Source organism: Leishmania infantum, chromosome 27 (assembly GCF_000002875.2).
Source record: "Leishmania infantum JPCM5 genome chromosome 27".
Classification (NCBI taxonomy): domain Eukaryota; phylum Euglenozoa; class Kinetoplastea; order Trypanosomatida; family Trypanosomatidae; genus Leishmania; species Leishmania infantum.
The window spans coordinates 695,733-717,813 of record NC_009411.2 but is presented as its reverse complement, the minus strand read 5'-3'; the positions used below and the strand labels follow the sequence as shown (position 1 = coordinate 717,813).

The following is a 22,081-nucleotide window of genomic DNA, read 5'->3' as shown; positions in this document are numbered from 1 at the left end:
GGGGGATGATGAAGCGGACTGCAGGGGGTGGGCGGGGCGGGGTGCGCATTAGCCCCTCCTCTCTGAATAGAGACCACTTGAACTACCCCATCTGACTTGTGGCTTCTCCTTTTCTGCGTTTATTATTTTTTTTTTGTTGGTGGGGTGGGGGGTAGGACGGGACGCAAAGCCACCAAAGGAAGCGAAGAGATCACCTGAGCACACACACACACACACATATACACAAACGACACCCACACAATCGCGCTGCGTCCCTGGCCTTGCATTCCGGGTTGCGCACGATGCCACACAGACCTTCGACGAATTCGAGGAAGCGCCACGTGGCTTACTGGCGGCGAACGGCATGCCAGAGCGCCTGCATTGATGCCTCCACGAAAGATCCGGGGAAGCGGGTTCGACTGCGGTCATAGTTCTTTGTATCGGCGCGGTAGCCGCAGGCGCCGAGTGGGTCTGCTAGCGATAACGGCGACAAGAGCCGTGCCGAGGCAGCGGATGAGGCTGCAACACGGACGCCAGCTCAGAGTTATCGGCGCTGCCACCTCGTCGCCAGCCGCGACCTGCGCGCTGAGGACGCTGTCTGGCTCATTGACCCTTGCTGCACCTTCCAGCTGCCAACGCTCGGCGAGGCACTGCGATGCTGCCCCGAGACGATCGCGGGACTGGGCTCGGAGGCGGTGACGCCTTTGACCACATCCGTCGGGCGCCACATAGGTTTACTAAGGGCGCGCTTGTGGCCGCGCGTGGGGGGCTGCCCGCTGGCGAACCTGCGGCGCGGTGGCGCGCGGGATCCCTGCCGCCAGCGGGCCCGCGCCGCGGCCCGGCGGGGCGTGCGGGGCGCGTTTGGGGGTTCGGGCGAGGGGCGGTTCCCCCCCCCCCCTTCGCCTCCGTGGGGGTGGGCGTAGGGCCAAAGCGGGTGGGGCGCGGAGGCCCCACCCCCTTACGCCGACCACGAGGCAGCACGAAACGCCGCGCGCTCGCGGAGGATGGAGGGACCGAGCCGTGCTGGGCCGTTCCGTGCGAACGGCGCCCGCTCCAAGAGGCGGCGGGGGCATAAAAGCGCGGCAGGCAAACGTTGCGCGTTTCCGTCGCCAAAGACAGCTTCGCTATCGTCTTGGGGTTGGACACCAAGCGCTGCGCCCCGCCCCACCAGCAGCGCTTGTCAAGGAATGTCTGCTCCCACCAGGCCAAGGCGAAGGAGTTCGTCGCCCGTTTTCATCAGCCCTGCTTCCTTGCCTGGTGCCATCGAACGATTGGCAACCTTGATGCGTTGAAGGATGGTGCGCGCCCCCGCCACGAATATCAGCCCTCTCACCCCCACCCTTTCTTCCGCTGCGATGAGTGTGCCCATCAGCACATGTGCGGGTGAGCCCGCGGGGCGCTCATCGAGGTTTCCTCCGCCGTGCATCGCCTTCGTCAGCGTCGGGGTGGTGCGCGTCGTCCCTCTCCGCATTGCCCTTCGTTGGGCGCCGAAAAAAAAAACTCTTTGTGATGGATCCAGGCTTTCGCTTCCCCCCCTCTGCCAGGTGTCCGCGAGGTCTCGTTGGCAGTGCTGTGCGTGGCGACCTTCTGTCGGCTTTTAATGTCTCGCTGCGAAGGTGGCCACCAGTGAGTGAGCCAGCGGTGGTCGCTGCACCCTCTGTTGCCTAGTGCACGCCTCATATGTATGTGTGGGCCGTGCTGTGATCGCTCGGGGCGGGTTTTCATGCAAAGACTTTGGCGGCGCCGAGTCTCGCACGTGCGGCGGTGCCCTCCCATGGCGAAATCCCTTTCAGACGCCCGCGATCCGGGGGGTCAGCGCAGAAACAGTTGGAAACAAAGCAGGTGTGTTTTGCCGGCCCGCTGTTCGGCCTCCTTGGCCGTCAATGTGGTTAGGACGGGGAGGGTTTCGCGCCCCAGCATGGCGGGGGCCGCAAAGTAGTGCTGTGCGACCCGGTCGATTTCCACGTTCGAAGCCTTGCCGGCGGCAGAGTCACCGCCTTCGAGCGCCCCCATTCCCATCCTGGCTGGGAAACTGGCTTGGGCGCTTGGGGCCACTTCTTGGCGCTGGGTCTCGTTGGGCTTTGTCTTTCGCGGTCGTCTTCGGGCTTGCGTCGTCTCCCCGGGTTTCTGGTCTGCATGTTTTCCTCCGCCGCTCCCCCCCCCCCACGGCCCGCCGCGGCGGCAAAGCAGCCCACTGCCACAATGGACGGCTTGGTGGAAACTCGGGTCTGCGTTGGCTCTGTCAGGCGCGGTGGCGTTCTCGCCGCTAGCATCGCGCACTGCCCCAGCGCAACCGCGGCCTTACAACAGCCCCTTCGCTTTGGCCTGGTGGGCGGGGAATTAAATGCCGCCGCCGGCGCCGCCCTCGGTTCCCGCTATGCCCTGTGGGGGGAGGAGGGCTTTTAACCTGCCGTTGGGGCGGCCAGGTCGGGGGTGGGTGCGGGGAAAATTTACAATCGCCGCACGAATCCATCAAAAGGCTGCTTTGTGACCCCCCGGGGTGTCCGGGAAAGCGTTCCAGTTGAAGGGCCCCAGTCTTTCGCCCCCTGCAGCCCCGTATGGCGACAGAGCCGACAGTTTGGGCGCGCTCGGCCTTTTTGTCTTCAGCGCAAAAAGGGGACATACCGCGATCGGCGATACGAGGGGGAAAGCGCCGCGGTTCTTTGCCATCTTGGCTCTGCCTGAGCAAGAGACTTCGGCCTTTTAACGTCCATCCAAGGATGTAACGTCAGCTCCGCACGTTTGACCGGGTAAGGTGACGCGCCCGTCTTCGGCGAAGACGGGGGAGGAGAAGGCAGTGGTGCTTCACCGCGGCAAGCCAGTGATTATTCCCGCCATTCGTTTATGGAGCATCACATGGCTGTCGGCACGAGGACAGATCTCCTTGGAGTAGCTCACACGCTCGTGTGTGGTAGCGCATCTCTTTTTCCTTCGCCGCCGAGTCCCTTGCGACACCTTTAGCGAGCGCTGGCGATGTCTGAGAATGCGTAGCGGAAGTGCTACGAAAAACGGAAGACTGGCAGGGCAAAGGCTGAGACAGCGAGCTGCAGGCCGTTTCCTGGTAAGGATGGCAAAGGGGAGGAGAGGGAGACGCAGGAGGAGGAGAGTGGTGTCGATGGTTCCGGTTACATAGATGCGCACGTGTGTATGTGTATGTGCGTGTGTGTGTATAACGCGCACGAGGAGGAGGAGGGGGGGGGAGAGGAAGAGGGGCGGCAAGCACAGCACAGCCGACTGGGATTGCCACGCGCGGCTGGGTAACTAGCACGGGTTGGTGCTGTTGTTTCTGTGGGTCTTTCAAGCCCGCAGACAACAAAATCATAGCTTCCCATGTACTCGCTTCTCGGCACTAGCGTGCCGAAGTAGAGTCGCACGTGGAGTGCTTCTGCGGCATGCAAGACAGCCACATTCACAGATGACCCTGGGCGCGTATCACTGTGCCAGACAACGGTGTTGAGTCTGTATGCATATACGTAAGTAGAACAGAAAGACCAGGGGGTGGTGATGGTGGTGCTGGGGAGAAGTTATGTACGAAAACGAAAAAAAACGAGAGAACAGAGGCGACAACAACAGCAACAACAACATTTGTAAATACATGATAACGCCGAGCGTGACAGCGCATCGCATGGAGGTGACAAAGGCCAGGCGTGCACGCTTCTCTAGTAGCGTTCTCTTCTCGCTTGCCCGGCTGCACTTGTACGCCAATGCTTGTCGTCGTCGGCCGCCCATCCTTCACGGCGACCCGCATGATCAGGATGAATGATGTAAGTGACACGAGAGAAAAAAAAGACTGGTACTTCACTGTAGTGTGTATGTGTGCCTGTGGCGGTGGGAAGAGAAGCGTGTGCGTTGACGTGCGCCATCGGTGATGATGTCGGTCTCCCACGCGCCGCTCGTGGTGCAGCGCGCCATGTCAGTCACAACAGCAATACCGCCAGATGAAATCAGCAGGCACACACACACACACACACACACACACACACGACAACAACAGCAGCAGCGGCAGCAGATGTTCGTGCTCTTCGCTTTCATTGCTTTCCTTTTTTCTTTTTTTGTTTCTTCTTGTGTGCTTCTTCAAGGCCTTCGTGGAGGTGGGCTACATACATGCGAAACGACAACAGAAAAATGAGAGAGGCAGTTCACTCGAAAACAATAAGGGCCAAAAAGAAAAAAAAAGGGGGGGGCGAGGAAGACACGCGGCGACAGAGGGCGCGCGTTCTCAGGGTCTGGCGGGTCTCCCGCACCAAGACGCTTCGTTGCCCTCCTCCCAACCTCCCTGGTAACGGAAGCAACCTTCCATCCTTCTCCCCTCCACTATGAAAACAACGGATGGCGAACCCTAGTGACGCGTTCGCTCTGCGAAACAAACAAACAGAAAAAAAAGGATCGTAGGTGACAAAGAGAAGGACGAAAGAGCGAAAAAAAAAACGAGTGTGTGTGTGCGTGTGGCGGAGGGGGAGTGCGTAGGCGCGAAAAACAAACAGAACGAACCGAGCTCATCGGGGGTGGTGAGGAAAGGTGGAAACACACGTGACAACGTAAACAGGCTTGAATAATCCATATGCATGCTTTTACCTGCAAATGCAAGCAATTTCCACGAGGACGGCAGTGCGCTGCCCGTTGAAGGAAACGCACGCACGCACACACATATATACATGCACATACACTCGCTCAGCCTGCACCGCAGGTCCCGGCGGCGTTTGCGCGTATGTGCAAAGACCTGTGTAGGAGACTGCAGACAGACAAGCAAGCAATCTACTAGAGAAGGAACACACCGAAAGGGGGAGGGGAGGGGAGAGGAGGGGAGTGCCGCTGAGGAGGGGCCGAGTTGTGTATTAGAGGTCGCACACGTTTGTCGTTTCGTCACTCACTCGTCGTCGTTTGCGTCAACGAGCGGGTTCACGGCATCGGCATCGCCGGGCGCCTCGTTCTCATACTGCTCCCTCAGCGTGAAGTCGTCACCGCCGTTCTGCATCGGCGGCGCAAGTTCAGCGTTGGGGTAGCGGTTGGCGCTCTCAGTGTCCACCAGCGAATCCTTCTTTTGGTAGAGGCCATCATCAACCGAAGGCAAGTTGCGGTGGCTGTTGTTCGATGTGACATCGTTTCCAGTCTGGAACGGGTTCGACGCCTCGTTCTTGCGCTGCGCGCGCCGCGCCATCGACTCGGCTTCGGCTTTCTCCTTCAGCTTGTCCATTTGGTCGTTTGCAAACGTGGTGCTGCCATGGTGGTCCACGTCGGTGCGGTAGCCGTCCATGGTTGCCTCCAGTTGTCCACAAAAAGCGGCCGTGCAGTGGAGGTAGTTGTTGAGGGACTGGAGCAGAACGGACTTGGTCGTAGCCTGCAGTGCGTTCATCTCGTCGCCAAAGGCCTCGCGACTCGCATCGTACGACGCCTTCACCTTATCTCGCTTTGCGAGCGTCTTCTTGTAGCTGTTGCTCGCTACCAAGGGCTTGTTCTTCTTCGCGTACGACTTCTCGGTCTGCTCCAGCTCGTAGCGAACGGTGTCGTACTCCTTCTGCTTCAGCCTCAGGAACTTGAGCGACTTGAGCGCCTTCTTCAGGTCCAATTTCACCGGCTCCATTACAGCAATCGTGCCCACGTGGATCTCGTGGTTGAACGTCTCGAAGCCACCTTTGTCCTTGAGATCGCGCATCCCGTCGCGGAATTCGCCAACCGGCTTGCGCACCTCATCCCCGCACTCCTGGGCGACGTTGCCGTACACCTGCGCCACCTGATCAAACGCGGTGAGGAGGTTTTGGTACGCGTTCATGGTGGACGCGAGGGCACTGTTGAAGTTCTTCATGCACTTGTCCAAATCATCCAGGTAGAGAGCGCGGGTGTTCGTGTCGGTGTCGACCGTCGCGGGGATGCTGGCGCAGAGCGGCATTGTTGCTGTTTGGTGGTGGGTGGAGAAAGGCAATAAACAATGATAGAGAACGGGAGGAACAGTTTCACAGGGAGAATGCTGATGAGAATGCAGTGTGTGTAGACGCCGCAGTGACGGCGTGCAGGCCAGAGCTTATTGTGTAGTAGGAAGAAAAAAAAAAAGGGATGGGGATGGGGACAGCTGTGTACTGACTTCAGTGGTTAACTAACGCAAATATGCACAAAAAGGAAAACCCAGGGTGGGGCGGAGGTGGAAAGGGAAAACGCCAAGACTACGGAGTAACACTGAACAGGCTGAGAGTTCAGGCAAACAAACCGCGAAGTGGGGAAAGGAAGGGGAGAGAGGGGGTGGGGTGGGAAGAGGCTTTGATGCTCGGTTGGTTGGTTGTTTTTCTGCGATGTTGTTGAGGAGCAGCGACAGAAAAAAAAAGAGAAGGCGGCTGCAACTGCGCACGCGGAGTCGATGTGGAAGAGCACAGAAAGAGGGAGGCGAATTTGAGGAGGGAGGAGGGGGACACACATGTGTGTGGGTGCGCTTCTTGCGTCTCCATGGACATGGGGCTTGCTACGGCGCAACGGCCTGTTGGAACGGCACTCGGAAAGAGCCTCTCTCGTACGCCTCGCATACTAACGAGCACGGGCGAAAACACGGCGTCAGGTTACCGCGCCAACTTCGTGCGCGTGTTAGTTGTGCTCGTCGTTTTCCTCGCAGTCTTGCCTCCTCCTGTGCTTTCTGGAATTCTCTGAAGTCGTGTGGCGGTGTGCAGTCGGAAGGGGAGGGGGGGGGTGCACATTGCTGGCAATCTGAAACGCTGCGAGCAGACACGGGTGAAGAGAAACATAACAACAAAAAACGAGTAACGAGCGACGATTATGGTAGAAGATGTAAAAGCAGACATGCCGTCAAGCAAAAAGGAAAGAGAAGGGAGAGAGGAGTCACTGGACAAAGAAGCCGAGTGAGCGGACAGCGCGGTTCGCCGTGGCGATGCCCCTCCCCAGAAAGCCGCGAACACCATATTTGTCACCGCGTACCTCGTCTCTCGGCATTTACCGCCTCTCTTCTCAGCCCGAACCTACCACCCTAGCACCACCCCATGATGCATGTGGAGATGGAAGCTCATGACACACAAAGCGCAGCGCTGCTGATGGGCAGCACGCACGCGCATACACCAATACGACAAGAGCGACTCTACTCGCTCATCCTGTTGCCCCGCACAACTTGTTCGACTCGCGGCACACGGCCTTGTTTTGCGGGATCGTGCACAGCGGCGCCTCGTGCGTGCAGCAGCGACCGCGACACGCCATCCGCACCGGCCTGTTGCTTGCTGTACGTTCGTACTGACGATTCGGTGCAGCGGCTCGGAAAGATGCTGGAAGACCTGGTACGTTACGGTCTCGGGGAGTGCGGCCGGCACCGTCACCACCGACGGCGCCCACGTAATGAGCTCGTATACGCCGACCGTCGGTGCCCCTGCCCAAAGGTGCCGAGAGGGGGTGGAGCCGCCGTCGACGCTGTATATGTCGGGAGGCATGAATGGGGAAGCCAGCTCCTACACGGGAGCGTGGCGCCGTCCTGGAGTGTGCGTGCCCTTTAGCGCAGACCTGTATCCGGGGGGGGGTCTAACGACGACATGGTCGATTGACAGCACTATATCAATGCCGCTTTACGGCAAAATCCGGAGAAGCTCGGCCGCATATTGCGAGCACGACTGCGACGACGCCGAGCAGTCCCGCCCCATAAAGGAGCTTGACAACAGGGTGCTGGCCACGTTGATACATCGTTCTTCCTCTCGTCCGGCTCGTACTCTTTGAGAGCCTGGTAGCCACGTGCAACGAGGAAAGTGAGGGCGACGACACCGGACACAAAGATGGCGGTGCACAAGCTTCGCGAGGCTCCGGATAAGGCGCGGCTTGCGTGCAATGTCGCTGCTGCCAATCAGCACCGCCTGCGGCCGGTGCTGGCTCGCGCAACAGCTTCGAGTAGAAGGCCAACCCCCGCTCTATCAAATCACCCGCCGCACGGCGCAGCGGCAGCCTCGGAAGCTCCACCCGTATCGCAATCGCACGGTGTGACGTGCCAAGGGAGTCGTCGGCGAAGATGTCAGTCTCGGACGCCAGCACCTCGGCGGCAGCTATGTGCTCGCTGAAGTTCGTGGAAGTTTTGTTGCGGTCGGAGAGGAAGTCCTCTAGCCCGATGATGGGCCCCCGGATGCACCGAGTTCGTGAGTGGCCGCATGCAGATCGAAGCGAACCTCATGTGCCCCCTCCCCTGGGAAGTGTGTTCACAGTGCTGATACGAAGAGGAATGCGGTGCGGGAGAGACAAACTTCCGGTGCAAGTGCGCGGCGCAGAGAACGACGGTCCTTTGCTCATTCGCTGGCGTACCGGAGAGGGAGGTCTTGATAGTGTTAGACGCTTGATGGCACCCCGGGACGCCGAGGGTAGACGGCGCAAAGTGGAGCCCTGGAACCCACAAGAGCAGCTTCGCCCTTCTCGGCTGCAGCAATCTCTTCGCTGACGCCAGCGGAGCTCTCCTCCTTTCGCAACGCCCCCGGACACGTCGGGACGCGCTCCTCACTTGCCAAAGTGAGCGAACTGCATGGCAGCGGCGCCGAACGACGCACCGACGGTGACGAGGGACTTCTCCTTAAGGAGATCCCCGAGTGGCGCCATTGGTGGCGTGGAGGTCGGCCATCCCTCACAGTATGTTCTGCGGATCCGCCACCTTCAGCACCCACTTCTTCCTGACTAGGTAGAGGACGCGCAACGCTGGCTTCAGACCCGGTGTAGCCAGTCGGTATTGCCGAGATGAGTTTCGCTCGGTTGAGGCGGCAAAAATGGGGGAGGGGGGGGGGGCAGGCGGCGGCGAACACGGGGAGCCCGGGGATAGAGACAGGGAGGGAGGGAGGAAGAGAGGAACCCCAAGACAGCAAAGCGGAGCTGCATTACGGGGTGGAGCACGCAACACACACACACACACACGCATACATCGATACGAATGCGGCCCAACACAGAACCGCGCAAGCCACGCGCCGCCTCTCTACAGAGTTCACACAACCTTGCTCTGATGCACCCAAGCGTGTGTGCACATCATTCACCTTGTGGCCGCTTATCGTAATCACCGTTCCGTGAACCCCTTTTGCTTGTTTATGGCTTTGCACTTCGCTCACGTGCAGTAGCACGTTAGTTAGACTCATTAATTGCCTTCTTTTTCGTTGTTGTGTTAATCACCACCTTAAACTCGAAGAGTACATTGAATGGCACTGAAGACACGAGCGGATGGGGGAGGGAGGGAGGGAAAACATACAGAGAGAGAGCGGCGGTGACGAGAAGCATCATGAATGACGAGCGCGCGTTTGTATTGCGTTCGGTCTCGCCGCATTCTCTTCGTCACGGGCGCTTCGTCATCTTCCCCCTTCGCACTCGTGTTCCACTTTGTTGATTGCAAAGAACCTCCGGGCTGCGACCCCTCCTCCCCCCTCTCTCTCCCATCCCTCCTCTCCCTCGCCCCCCTTGCATTACCCCCTCGGTGTCTTGCACCGTATGATGACACACAGATGCGGGCACGATGAAGTGCGTGCTGTGTGGCAGACACGGAGGAATGCCGCCGTCGGCGCTGAACCGCCACCCCCCACGCAACACCCAGCAACAAGGAAGACCCACCAGTGCGCACAGCTGCACACAGGCGCGAGGGCATGATGAAGAAGTGGACACGCACATGCACACAATGTCGAAAGAAGGGCGACAGCGCGGCGTCAAGCACGCCTGACGCGTGCAAACGCAAAACAGCAGCCGGAAGAGCCATGAGTCGAGTACGGCCCGTGCGCGGGCGAGAAGAAGAGAGGCGAGGGAGCCACAGGTTGTCACATACAGAGATAGAGATTGAGCAAGCACCTTCTCTTCGATCCTGCCGTTCATCACCCAGTCCCACGCCCCCTCTTTGGTGGCAACTACCGCCACGCACCGCACACACACACACACACACACATACGTTGACGCGCCCGTCCGTCCCCCTCTTCAGAGGGTAGACGAGGCAAAGGGCTGAAGCTTACATGAAGTCGTCGTCGAAGTCGAACTCCTCGTTGTTCGCGGCGATGCGATCGTCATCCTCCTCTTTTTTCTCATGGTCTCGGAGCGCCATGACGTCCATCTTGTAGCGCAGGATGCCGCCAATGCCGCCGAAGCCGCGCACGAGCTGCGTGCCCTCCTGGCTACGGTCGCTGATGAGCTCCAGGGTGCAGCCGAACTTTTGGTAGTTCTGGGCAAGCCAGTCCACAAAATTCTCCGACTCGATCTCGTTCTGCGTCTTGCCAGCTTCGTGGGCGTGGATGTTCTTCTTGTTCGCTTCTGCCTCGGTGAGGAGGTGAATTTCGGTCGCCTCGTCCTCAGCGCCCTTGTTCTTGATGATGACGTACCGGTTCACCTGGAGGTCCTCGAAACAGATGAGCGTCTCTACCGCACCCGCTTCCAGGCAGCGCATTGTGTCATTTACACCGAAGCAGTACTGCTGCGTGTCCATCGCGATCTGGTCGAAGAACGTTTGCAGCAGCTTCTTCTCTTGCACCAGCTTGACGCCGGACAGAGCGTCGGCGGAGAGGTCGATGGCCTGATTCAGCCCCACATCACCCGGATGCGCCACATCGACGATCTTCACCACTACCTCCTTTAGACGAGGGTCGAAGAGGTCGGATTGGAAGAGCACCTCCTTGAAGTCGGCTGAACCGGCGAGCACGAGACCGCGCACGTTCGGGCGGTCGTTCGTGATGAAGTAGCTGACCGCCGTCTCGGCCACCTTGCGCACGTAGTTGTGGCGCCGCTCCATACGGATGCGCGCGAAACGGTTCTTACTCTGACCACCACGACCGTGCTTCTTCGGCAGCTCCACCGTGAAGGAGCCGAGTTTCTCCTTGACATCGCCGCACACCGTTGCAAAGGTGGAGCCGCTACCGTCCATGATAATGAAGCCGAACTTGTCGTCCGACTCGAGCATGCGGCGCAGCTCTTCCGTGTGGAATTTGTTGTCGCACAGGTAGAGGCTGCGGCTGACGGCCTTGAAGGGCTCAATATCAAGCGTCAGCTTTTTCTCCTTGTTGTCGGCCGTCATCACGGTGCCGGAGTACAGCAGCAGGCCGTTCGCCGGCACACGCGGAATCTGTTTGAGGCGGCCAAGGGCTGCCGTGATGGCGCTCTGCACGCTCAGCTTGTTTGTGTGAGACTTGATGTTCGACGCCGTGCCGTACTCGTTGTTGAGCTTCGCCACCATGCCGGCAATCTGCTCCTTCGGCGTCATGTACACGCTGATCACGCTAGTACCCATACCACGCGCGGATTCGAGCATCTGAATGAGCTTCTTGACCTTGTACCGCTCAATGGTCTTCTCCGCATCTGTCAGCTCCTTCTCGCCGGACATTGTGCTTGGGGAAGGTGGTGGTGGTGGTGGTGGCCTAAACTGTCTCGCTGGGTGGGCGAAGCGATGATGACAACGGAGGAGCGAAGATTTCAAGCGGAGTCGCGTTGTGTCAGGGGGGCAGGGGATGGGGGGAGGGGTAGAGCGCGGCCACGCACCACAACACACGGGGAGGGGGACAAGGAAGAAAAGAACCGGAGTATGGGGAAGACTTCACGTGAGAAGCGAGCCACAAAAAAGAAGGGAGGCCGCGTGTTTGACGGCGGTGTGTGTCGATGCGCACACGTTTTTGTACGGGTGTGTTGTAGTGCAGAAGAGGGTATGAGGAGCCAGCGTGCATGGAGGGAGGGAGGGAGGGTGGAACAACCGTGCCACATCGGTGTGGCAACAGGAAGGGGGTGGCCCATGAGTGGGTGCAGCGCGAGACAACACCGAGCTTGCGGCCGCCCCCACTCCTGTGCTGCAAGAGTGACACATAATCGTCAAGGCATGGAAAGCAGAGCAAGAGGAGACCCAGATGCAAGTTGAAGCGAGGAGTACACCCCAGCTCGCAAACGGAAATGATAGCAACCACACAACGTCTCCTAAAGGGTGGGTAAGGGGGTGGGGTGGGGCGTAGGAGCGACACCAAGGCGTCAGCGTGGATGCAGCAGTGTCCGTAGACGGCACACACCGGCAATACCAAAGTCCAGTTGAACGAGGCAGGTCGATGCGAGCGTTGACGTAGCGAAGGACGGTAGCGAAAGACAGGGAAGCGATCCAGAGAACAAACACGCAGAGAAAGAAAAGCGCAGCGACGCCACGGCGCACACGCACAGGTTGGAGCAGAGGGGGTGGGTGGGTGGCACTTTTGCGTAACAGACTCATCCGGACTTCACTCCTTCACCGAAGCAAGAAACACCAAAATCCGCAGCAGCTCTGGCAAGACGAGGAGGACCAAGAGATGAACACGTCGGTTCATTTCGATACACACCAACACACAGGCGGTCTTGTAGCTTTTCATCTTGCATGTCGACGGGTTTCACGTTTCCGACACTCCGCGCTCATGTGGAGGAGAGAAGCGTTGCGCCGGAGGTGATGTGCATGCTAAGCCCCAGCGTGATCGTGATACCGACAGACAGAACCAACAGAATCAGCACCGACATGCCCCAGCTGTCGTCCGAGAGCCCAATAAAATCCAAGTACTGCTGGCCGGTGTAGCACGATGCGGACGGTGCAAGAAAGGCACTGGCGCGACTGCTGATGCGGCTACCAGACTCCATCTCGGATCCCGACGACGCGGAGTCGCAGCCGAAGGTGCGGCCGCGCAGCTCTGCCGCCAGCAAGCCGCCGTAGCCGATGCGAAGAATGGAGAGAAACTGCAAGAACCGCGGGATGGAGGTGAGGCTTACAAGAAAGCCGCTGATGATGACGCAGTAGCCATAGTAGATGTGATTGAGCAGCAGCAGGTAGTCGAAGCGCGGAAACCAATACACCGCCACGAGTCCGAGACAGGCATGTGTGAAGCTGGTGAGCGCCATCGTAATACTGAGGGACACGACGGCGGCCTTCTGGAAAATAACAGCTGCGCAGATCCAGCCAGCGAGCGCGAAGCACAGACGCGGTGCAGCGACACGCACAATTGTGGCCACGAAGTAGGGGGTGACGGAGATGTACAGATTCTTCTTGAGCAGCTGAAACATACGCCAGTTTCGCAGCTCTGCCTTCAGAAAAATGGAGTTGATCTGGACAGAGCACGAGAGCAACAAGAAGAGTGTGCCACGCACGTTTTGCATATTGCCCTGCCCCTCGCCGTCTGTAAGCGCCACGAGAGCGCACACAAGAAGAATGACAACAACGAGTCCCGCCCACAGCACGAGCGCCACCCTACCCAGCACGTTGCCACGCAGCGCGTACGCCAGCAGAAGCCACTGTACGCGCAGGTAGCGGGGCGGGGCACGGGTAGTGTCGGGGAGCGTGGCAAAGGCGTTCGTCGCGATGCGGGCACGGTGCGCCTGCAGGCCCTGCTGCAGCTGGCGGTGATACCGGCTGTTCCGGAACAAGAAGGACGCGCGCGTCACGGCAAGCGTGTCCACCTCCGTCTGGGCCATGATGTCCACAACGTCTTCGCCGGGTACGCGCAGGATGCCGAGGTCCTCCTGCAAGAAGGCCTCCACATCCTTCTTGTGACCGGTGTAGAATGTCCTGCCCTCCGTGCTTAGCAGCGTGAGGCTGTCGATGTCGTCGAAGAGGGTCCACGGAATCGCCGAGCCGCTCCACACAACGGTGCCGCTTGGGTTACGGTGGCGCAGACGATGCAGCATGCGAACAAACAGCTGCAGATGGGCTAGCGAGAAGAACGAGAGAGGGTCTTCAAGGAGCAGAACGATAGGCTCCGCCACAAGCTCCATGGCGAGCGCCAGCAGATACCGGCGAGCCGGGTTTAGCAGAGAGGCGCGGATGTCCAAGTAGTCCGTCAGCAGCGCATCCGCCGCTGCTTTGCGAATCAGCTCCCGCTCCGTCTGTGCGTCCACGTGGAACCGGAGTTGGGTGGCGAAGAGCAGATTCTCAAACACAGTAGCCTCCAGGAGAATGCCGTCTAGCGAGGTCACATACCCAACTTGACGGCGGTAGCGGAGCACTGTAGTGGGGTACGCGTTCGCCAGCGCCGCCCCTTCGGCGTGTGCGACAGCGCGAACACCTGCCAACACCGCCAGTGCGCAGCGGCTGTACGTGGAACTGAGGGACGTGATGCAGTGCACCGAGCCTGGGGGGATGCGTAGACTGCAGCTGTCGAGCTGTGTCACCATGCGGTGCCGCAGCCACCAAGGCTTTCGTCTGCGCAGCGTCACACCATCCATGGAGAGCTCTATTCCACCATAATGGTGGGTGGCACCCGTGCTGTCTGCCAGCGGTTCCTGCGAGCCGTACTCCTCGTCCGCGTCGGTCTGCGCCGGCGGCGTCTCCGTGCCGTAAAACGGGCGACTCCTGACAGACAACTCCATCATGGATTCTGCAGACGGGTTGGCATGCCCCACCTGAACGAGACGTGGCGGGAGCGATGGTTGCAGGACTGTCGCGCGACTGCTTCGGGGCCCGCTGTTTGGGCTAGGCATCTCCACGTCGGCCATTACGACGCAGTCGGCGGTCCCGAGGCTGCGCACGCCAGACGATGGCGCCGCGTCGCCAAGCGTGGGGAGAAAGCTGCGACGATAGGCCTTCCTCCGTCTGTCAAGGCTCCCCTCAGACGGCGAACCTGTGGCTGGACGGTCCTGGGGCAGATCCAGGTCGTTCTCTACACACGACAAGAAGGACTGATTTGTGGTCTGCCCAAGCGCCACGTTGCTCGCGGCTGGTGCATCGAAAAAGGGGGCGTCTCCGAAGGCCGCCATGGCGGGTGCCTGTGAGCGGGAGCGTCGAGATCTCGAGGCCACCGTCGATGGAGACGCCTTCGCTGGCGTACCGATCTCCCGAAGCAATGCCCTACCTCACGAGGACCGAGTGAGCGAGTGCTTCCTTGTGTGCAACATGCAGTGAGCTCGCGCGCGTGGCGCTCTGTCCGCTTCGGCGCCGCCTTTTATGATGTCTTTCCATCAATCAGCCACGGCTGGAGAGGAAGGGGCGAGCAGTGAGCGTGCCTTTGCCCTTCCAAAGGCAGGAGAGAACCAAGTAGAGCAAGCGCGACCGGCAACAGCAACAACGAACAAAAGAAAAACAAGACGACGAAGGCCACCCCCACCCCCACCCCCACCCCACCCGCGTGAAGCGGTGGAACAAATAAAGACGTGGGCTCGCAGGATAGCCAGCCGAGCAAAGGGAATGCGAAGAAAAAAAAAGTCTGCGCTTGCGCACCGTCAGAGGGAAGAGAACACACACACACACCAAAAGGAAGCTAGCGGCGATGTGCGCGGTATTCGATGCGTGCGTGAGACAGTGGCGGCAAAAAGCCAAGGGGACGCTCCTAGCCAAATGCGCCACGGGTTTTGTATGCTGGAAGCGATACCGTTTACTATTCTATTTTTCTGCTCTCTTGCTCGTGCCCTGACCTCTCCCTCTCTGTGCGTGATGGAAGCAAAGAAAAGCAAAAGCCGCAGAGGAAGCGGATGTGCGCGTGCCTCCAGTCTGCGTGCTTCGGGGTGAGATGGTGGTAGGGGTGGTGGGGTGTACACGCTTTCCCAACCGCAGCGGTGCTGGAGAGACGATGCAAACACGGAGAAGGAGGACGAGGAGGAGAGATAATGTAATATCGAAGGGAAAAAGTGACAAGGATAAGAACGGCGAGCAGGCAGCAGAAAACCAAAACGAAAGTGGGGAGGGAGGAGGGGGGGGGGCAATGCGTGAACCAACAAAACAAGAGGAGCAAAAATAAAAACGCACGACAGCACGATCACCAGCGAGTCGATGCCGTCGAGCGAGTGAGGGAGGGAGAAAAAGGCAGGCTGAGGGAGCAGTGGGGAGCTCCGAATGCCGATGTATATCTTGCATGCGCCGATGGTCGGCACCTTGTCGGCCCTCGGGCTTTCTTTATGCAGTTGTGGTGATGCCAGCGGAAAGGGGTGCACGCAACGGGAGCGGTGCGCAACCGCACCGACTCTGTGTAGCGCAAGAACAAATCTGTGCGCCCTTTACTGGGATTGAAGAAGTGTGTGTGGGCGTGCAGGGGGGGGGGTGAAGTGCCAGTGTGAACCGGATGAGACTTCAAGCGAAGAGGAATACAAAACAGCCATACCTGTGTTGATAAAAATATCTGCTTCCAAGTGTGGCGTCTTGTCTATGCTGGCATCTCCGCACGGAGTGAGAGAAGGGCAAGAAGGACGAAATCCCGGTGCACATCAAGAAGCGTTTAGACGACGTCACGAGAGTGACGTGGATACAGAAGCGTCTGTATCTGCTGATGTCCGTACACGTGCGTGCGCTCCCGCTGCTTACGCGAAAATCAGCGTCAGGTAGCCGCGGGAAATGAAGAGAGAGAGGCGAGATGGGGACGAAGTGAGAGATGAGCCGGTCGGGCGCACCGCCGTGCATGCACCGCAAGAGGAGGAGGATGTCCTTGAGCTACATTAGAGTTGGAATTCAGTGCGTTCGTAGCATCCCACGACGAGAGACACGCACGTCCGTTTCTTTCTTGCACGATGACACGCCGGGCCGTGGGAGGCTGCAGTGGCGAGGCACGGGCCTTGTGGTGACGCAGACGCTTCACTCTGCCTTGCTTCCTCCTTTTTGCCTCTGGCAGCTGTCCCTTTTCCGGTCCTTCATCAACCTGAGACGGTGGCGAAGAGGGGGACCTGGGGCCGCATGCTTTCCGAAAGCGCATGAGCTGCCGCGCGTGACCGCTGCACCTTCGCTGTATGGTTTTGTGCGCTCTTCCGGGCATTACTCCCATGCATGCACTCGCACGCGAGAAAACGACAGAAACCATAAACCCGGCATCGCCTTAGACTTAATCGAAGGGAACAAACCAAAAAAAGGCCGGGGAGATCCAGATGACGGAGGCGTGCAGCACGAGCAAGAGCATCTGAGGCAAGCAACAGGATTGAAAGGCAAGGCTGCGCACAAGCCACAAGACGTCGCCTCGGCGCCCTTGTTAGCACCTGCGCCACCGACTCCTTTCTTTTACCTGATGTTCGCATCCGGCTCACCGGCCGATCGCCTGCACAATGGCAGACCAGTCAAGGCCGCACCTTCGCAGCAGCGCGACCCCCTCCGCCGGCTCCATGCTAAAACGGTTGCCGATGCGGCACAGAAAAATGCTCGCGAGCGGGTCCATCTCGACGACCGTGGCGCACTGTTCGTACACCTCCAACGGAATGTCCGTCAAGTCCATCAAGATGACGCCCAACTCCCTGTCGGAGTGCACGAATGAGCACAGAATGGCCACGATGGGGGCGGGCACGCGGTACCGCCGCGCAATCCGCGCCGTCCGCTTCGGGTCCGTGGCAGGGCTAAAGAGCACGTCATACGGATGCACATCACGGAAGAGAATGTTCTCTGGCGTCGAGGGAGCGGTGCTCACACCTGCGCCGCTGCTCGCAGCGTTCGACGCCTCCAACTCGTCTTCGTCGCCGCTGCCACCGCGGAAGGGGTAGAGAGTGACCATGTCATTCACGATGTGCCAGCGGCCCGGATCCGTCGACGACACCGTGATCACGCGCGAGAAGTTGCGCTTTATGACGATGGCATCGCGCACGAGGGTGCTGTGCTGCACGTCGGCGCCCGAGCCGGCGGTGCGGTAGCGCCACAGCATCACGCCATGCAGGGTAATGACAGAGAGCGGCTGCTTCATGCCTACAACGGCGCTGGGGCCGAACCCTTTGTTGTCCAGCACCGCTACATCCGGACTGTCGTGGATGTAGTGACCCACAACAAAGTTCTTCGGATACAGCACGTGCTCCAGTTTGGCGCACACGCTTGTTCGACCGATTGCCACGGTCGTTGACTTGAGGCCGAGGAGCACATTGTGGTTGCTCTCCGTCTGGCGCATGCGGAAGCCCACGATTTCGCGCACCACATCGCGCTGCGCTGTGGAGGCGCCGCCGCCAACCGTTCGACTTGGCGTCGATACAGCGGCCTCGTTGGACACCAGACTAAAGGTAAAGGTAGCGTTGAGCGCGTAGACGTCCGACACGGCATCCACGCCGGTCAGCAGGCCTGGGGCCGGCTCCATCTCGAGCGGGTTGAGCACCGCCGACTGAATGAAGTTCAACAGGGCTTTCTGCCCGCTGTCGTATACACGCACGCTGGAGGAGAAGCCGTGATCGGCGTTCATCACATCGATTGGCGCGTGCTTGGGGTCAAAGAATCGCGGCCACGGAAGTTCCAGCGGTGGGGCCGCCATACTCGCCCCATCGAGACCCTGTAGCCACGGCAAGTGCTTTTTAAACTTCAGCTTGTAGTCCGTGCTCTCCGTGACGGGGTTGCCGACGAGGTTCAGCTCTGTCAGGTTTGCGAAGTGCCTCAGCTCCTGTGCAATGTCGGTGGACGTGATCTTGTTGTGCGCGAGTGACAGGGCACGCAGAGAGGCATGAAGGCCCGCCTCCTCGAGGGCCTTGCCGAGGTTGTGGAAGCCTTTCACGTCATTGCGGTCGAGCTGCATAATCGTCGGCGGCGGCGAGACCAGCTCTCGAATGCACGTGCACAGCGCGACGCAGAAGGTGCGCGTATTAAAGTTGATGCTGGAGGCGACAGTGGACAAGTCGTCAAAAGACGTGAGCTGTGACAGATTCAGCATTCCAGTCTCCGCGTTGTAGATGAGCTGCGTCTGCTTCTCGAAAAACAGCTTCAGCATCGTCGACATCACCTTCACGGTGCCGTTTCCCTGCTGAGCAGCAACCTCCTTATGTCTGACTGACCGTATCACCGTCTGGTTTCGGACGTGTAGGTAGGGGCAGCGCTGATTGGAGCAGCTTCCGCGTAGGAAGAACTTGCATGGTGTGCTGTACTTGGCTGTCCCCACGTCACTTTTGCTCTTCTTATAGGGGCGAGGCATTCTTTGCGTGGCTCAGCGTCGCGACTGCGAGCGAGGACAAGGGAAAACCGAGGATGGCACTGCCCCTGAACCACTGGCCAGAGGGCGCGAAAAAAAAAAAGAGGAGGGTCTTGGGTGAAGGGAGGGGAGGGCCAGCGCTCCACATCGTACTTCCTTCCGTCACGAGAAAGTGTGTGGCCGCCAAAGGAAACGCGGACAGTTACACCACACACACACAGAGACATACACACACCGAACGTCTCGGACATCGCCATCCGCAAAAGACGTCGACGCGCAGGCATGGCAGGAGAGAAATGAACGGAGTACGGGGGGTGCGTCGGCAGAGAAACGATGCGGTGGATGCGGCAAGACATGATGGGCACGACAAAGGGGAGGAAAACGTCGCGCAGCCAGCGTATGCACGCACACACTCAGAGATGGCGCGCCGCCCGCGTTTGGCGCTGCAGTGCTGTGTGCCACTTTTTATTTTTTTTTCGCTCGCTTGCGTGAAAGTTTTTTTTTCATCTCGACCAAACATACACACACGCCATCCGCCGCGTCCTGCAGTCGCACGCACATGCAACGTCACTCGCATATTCACATGCATCAAGACCAACACGAAATGAGGAGAGATTCAGAACGAAAGCGGAAACGACAGCGAACACCGATCCAGGATGAGTACACGACACACAACGGAGGATCACAGACGCAGAAACAGACGGTCTGTTCTCTGCCCCTCTGTGCGCGTGTAGAGTCGAGCTGGGGGGGGGTGACACGAGGAAATAGAGAGAGGGATGAGGGAGGGAGCTCTGCAATGCCATACTGTTGAGTAGCACGCTGTTCACGATGAGGCGAGGCCATTCAATCAACCCGCCACGCAGCACATCGCTACAAGGGGTGGGAGTGGACGGAGAGAAGAACCGAATAGCGGACAGAGCGAGCGAGACATCAAGAGAGACTGCGCGGTGACCGTGTTGGTAAGTTGCACCAAGTCGTACAAGGACACCAGTGCCCGCTATCCTGCATACATCCCGCGCCCGCCTCCGCCTTCCAAACCGTGTCGCACTGCTCGTCAGCCAACGGGATGCAACGGAGAACTGAGCAGCAGCCGCGCAGCAGACGAACGGTTTCTGATGTACAGGCGCGCGCACACATACACCTAGAACGGGGAAAAAAAAACGAAGAACCCAAGACGGGAAGGAAGAAGAAGGAACGTAAAACAGCAGACACTATCAAGAGCTGTGCGACACTTCCTCTACCCCCTTTCATGCGTGAATTTGCCTTTCTTGCTCTCTCTCACTCTCTCGCTCTGTCTCGAGATGACAGAGAGACGCTGTATGTGTGTGTTAGAGGCAGTCTCCACCCACCCACGCCCACACACACTCACGAACCCTCGCACTCCGAGTGGTGCCATGCCCACCCACCCCCTCCTCCTTCTCGCATCTAGCGCCGCATCCCCCTATGTCTGTGTGTGCCATACACACAGACACACACACACACACACATACCGCACAGTCGTTGGCGAAGCGCAGGAGGAGACGCGCATCGAGAAGGGGGAGAGGGAGAGAAGCAACGGCAGTGGGCAGCGGGCGACGACAACAGTATGCTTTTTTTTAGCGTTTCCGCTGCGCGCGTGCGTGTCGTCGGGTGCGCTATCCATCGAAGTCTACGCCTGTGACAGCCACCCTTGAACGGTCTGCTGCTCCCTACACTGCAACGCTTGCTGTCAGCACACACATACACACACCCACACACACAGGGGCACTGAGAGAAACAGGCGCTACTACGTTCAGGCGAAGAGCGGGGAGCAGACACACCGCGAGAGGGAGACATAGCACAGAGGAAGGTGGGAAGCCCCTCCACCCATCTCCTCGTATCTCGCTTCAACACGCATGCAAGAGATCCACAACCATGTCTGCTGCTGACACGTGCCACGATTGCGCAACTGCGCAGGCGACAGAGGAGAGAGTGAGAGTGAGAGTGAGACAGCGCTGACCAGCTGCAACTCGGCCAGCGCGAAAGGGTTAAGAAGAAGCGTTGCCGAACAGGGGCGTACAGGCATCGCACGTGTGAGCTGTCGAAACATTGGCCGACTAGGGAGTGGACGAAGAGAGCAATATATATGTATATATACGGTCGACAACAGACAGCACGGAAGCTGAGAAGGCAACGCACGATGCTCATTCGCGTATCGTCACACACACGCACACACACACACACACACACATTATAATGGCGTGCGAGAGGGGGTAGGGGAAGAGGAGACAAGAGGACATGCAGCGCACGTCGAGGCGCCAAATCGCGTGGTTGGTGTAGGAAGGACATGCATGCCGATCATAGTGGTGAACTACAAGCACAGAGAGAACGGAGTGAGGCTGCTGGGGAGACGCACCGAGTGCGATGACGTGGAGACGACCTCATACACTCACGCAAACGGTACCAATCCAGTGTTTTGTGAAGGTGGGAGAGGAAAGAGGCGAAAAAAAAAGAGAAACTGAGCGAGGATGCCTCGCAAGCGCGCACACACAGAGCGGGCACAGAGAAAGACGAGTGGGGATGAGACGTGATGGCGCTACTCTGTATGTGGGCTGCCTTGCGTTCGTGTGGTGCATTCTGTGTGTTGAGGGTGATGACCTCAGGGCTGCGGGAGAGCAGCACGCAAGAGACGACGAAAGAAATGGATAAGTGCCCATCACGCGACTTGGGCTGGCAGCGGCGAGGAGTAGTGCTCGAACCTGCTCCACCGCGTACCCGTCGTCGGCGATAGGCGCCGCAACAGGAAACAAGAAGACAAAACTAAAAAAAATAAAGGTGCTGGTGCATGCGGCGCGCTTGCCGATGCGTGTATGCGCGGAGGACCGGGCTTAAATTGAATGCTGCGTGGTCGGCAGCAAGAACACCATCTGCTCATAACGCCATGAGAGATGAAGAAGAAGAGGGCATGTGACTCACCGCCACGCGAGAGCGACCAGAGGCAGCTGAGGAAAGATACACCCATGGAGAGAGCGCGCATGGAGCAACCGTTGGGTGGTGAAGAAAAAGGAGGGAGGGAGAGCAGAGCAGAGGAGAGGAGAGGAGAGGAGGAGGGCATCATGAGAGACTGTTCGGGCACGTGCGCATGTGAGCCCGGTCGCAGCTAGGTGTTCGTGGGTGGAGAGGGCCGGCTACGTGTGTCTGTGAGTCTGTGAGGATGTGGACGAATCAACGCCCCTGCGCTTTGGCTATGCGGCGGCATGAGGTGAGAGCGATGGAGCGGCTGCGAGGGAGGGAGGGGGAGAGAGAGCGTGAGTGGCTGTGGATCTCGCCGCTTCTTCTGCTCTCGTGCATGCGTGTGCGTGTGCGTGTGCGTGTGTGTGTGTGTGTGT

At 59.1% G+C, this 22,081-nt stretch overlaps 5 protein-coding genes and 1 pseudogene across 6 annotated transcripts; 1 reads left to right on the top strand and 5 right to left on the bottom strand.

Annotated features, from left to right (window-relative positions):
* Nucleotides 1-1,054: 1,054 nt before the first annotated feature.
* LINJ_27_1631 (hypothetical protein, unknown function) lies at nucleotides 1,055-1,366 on the top strand (the record flags this gene model as incomplete). Its single annotated transcript, XM_003392613.1, has 1 exon — nucleotides 1,055-1,366. A coding segment is annotated over one exon (312 nt), but the record flags the coding sequence as incomplete, so codon positions are not given.
* A 3,480-nt stretch (nucleotides 1,367-4,846) lies between these two features.
* On the bottom strand, nucleotides 4,847-5,866 carry LINJ_27_1630 (conserved hypothetical protein; the record flags this gene model as incomplete). Its single annotated transcript, XM_001466360.1, has 1 exon — nucleotides 4,847-5,866. One exon carries the CDS (start codon nucleotides 5,864-5,866, stop codon nucleotides 4,847-4,849), a length of 1,020 nt encoding a protein of 339 aa, XP_001466397.1.
* Nucleotides 5,867-7,062: 1,196 nt separating this feature from the next.
* LINJ_27_1620 lies at nucleotides 7,063-7,644 on the bottom strand (annotated as a pseudogene). The gene has a single exon. A coding segment is annotated over exon 1 (582 nt).
* A 2,269-nt stretch (nucleotides 7,645-9,913) lies between these two features.
* On the bottom strand, nucleotides 9,914-11,275 carry LINJ_27_1610 (putative eukaryotic translation release factor; the record flags this gene model as incomplete). The annotated part of the gene is made up of 1 exon (XM_001466359.1): nucleotides 9,914-11,275. One exon carries the CDS (start codon nucleotides 11,273-11,275, stop codon nucleotides 9,914-9,916), a length of 1,362 nt encoding a protein of 453 aa, XP_001466396.1.
* Nucleotides 11,276-12,315: 1,040 nt separating this feature from the next.
* LINJ_27_1600 (conserved hypothetical protein) lies at nucleotides 12,316-14,382 on the bottom strand (the record flags this gene model as incomplete). Its single annotated transcript, XM_001466358.1, has 1 exon — nucleotides 12,316-14,382. The coding sequence occupies one exon, from the start codon at nucleotides 14,380-14,382 to the stop codon at nucleotides 12,316-12,318; it is 2,067 nt and encodes a 688-aa protein (XP_001466395.1).
* Nucleotides 14,383-16,886: 2,504 nt separating this feature from the next.
* On the bottom strand, nucleotides 16,887-18,737 carry LINJ_27_1590 (conserved hypothetical protein; the record flags this gene model as incomplete). The annotated part of the gene is made up of 1 exon (XM_001466357.1): nucleotides 16,887-18,737. One exon carries the CDS (start codon nucleotides 18,735-18,737, stop codon nucleotides 16,887-16,889), a length of 1,851 nt encoding a protein of 616 aa, XP_001466394.1.
* Between the last annotated feature and the right edge of the window lie 3,344 nt (nucleotides 18,738-22,081).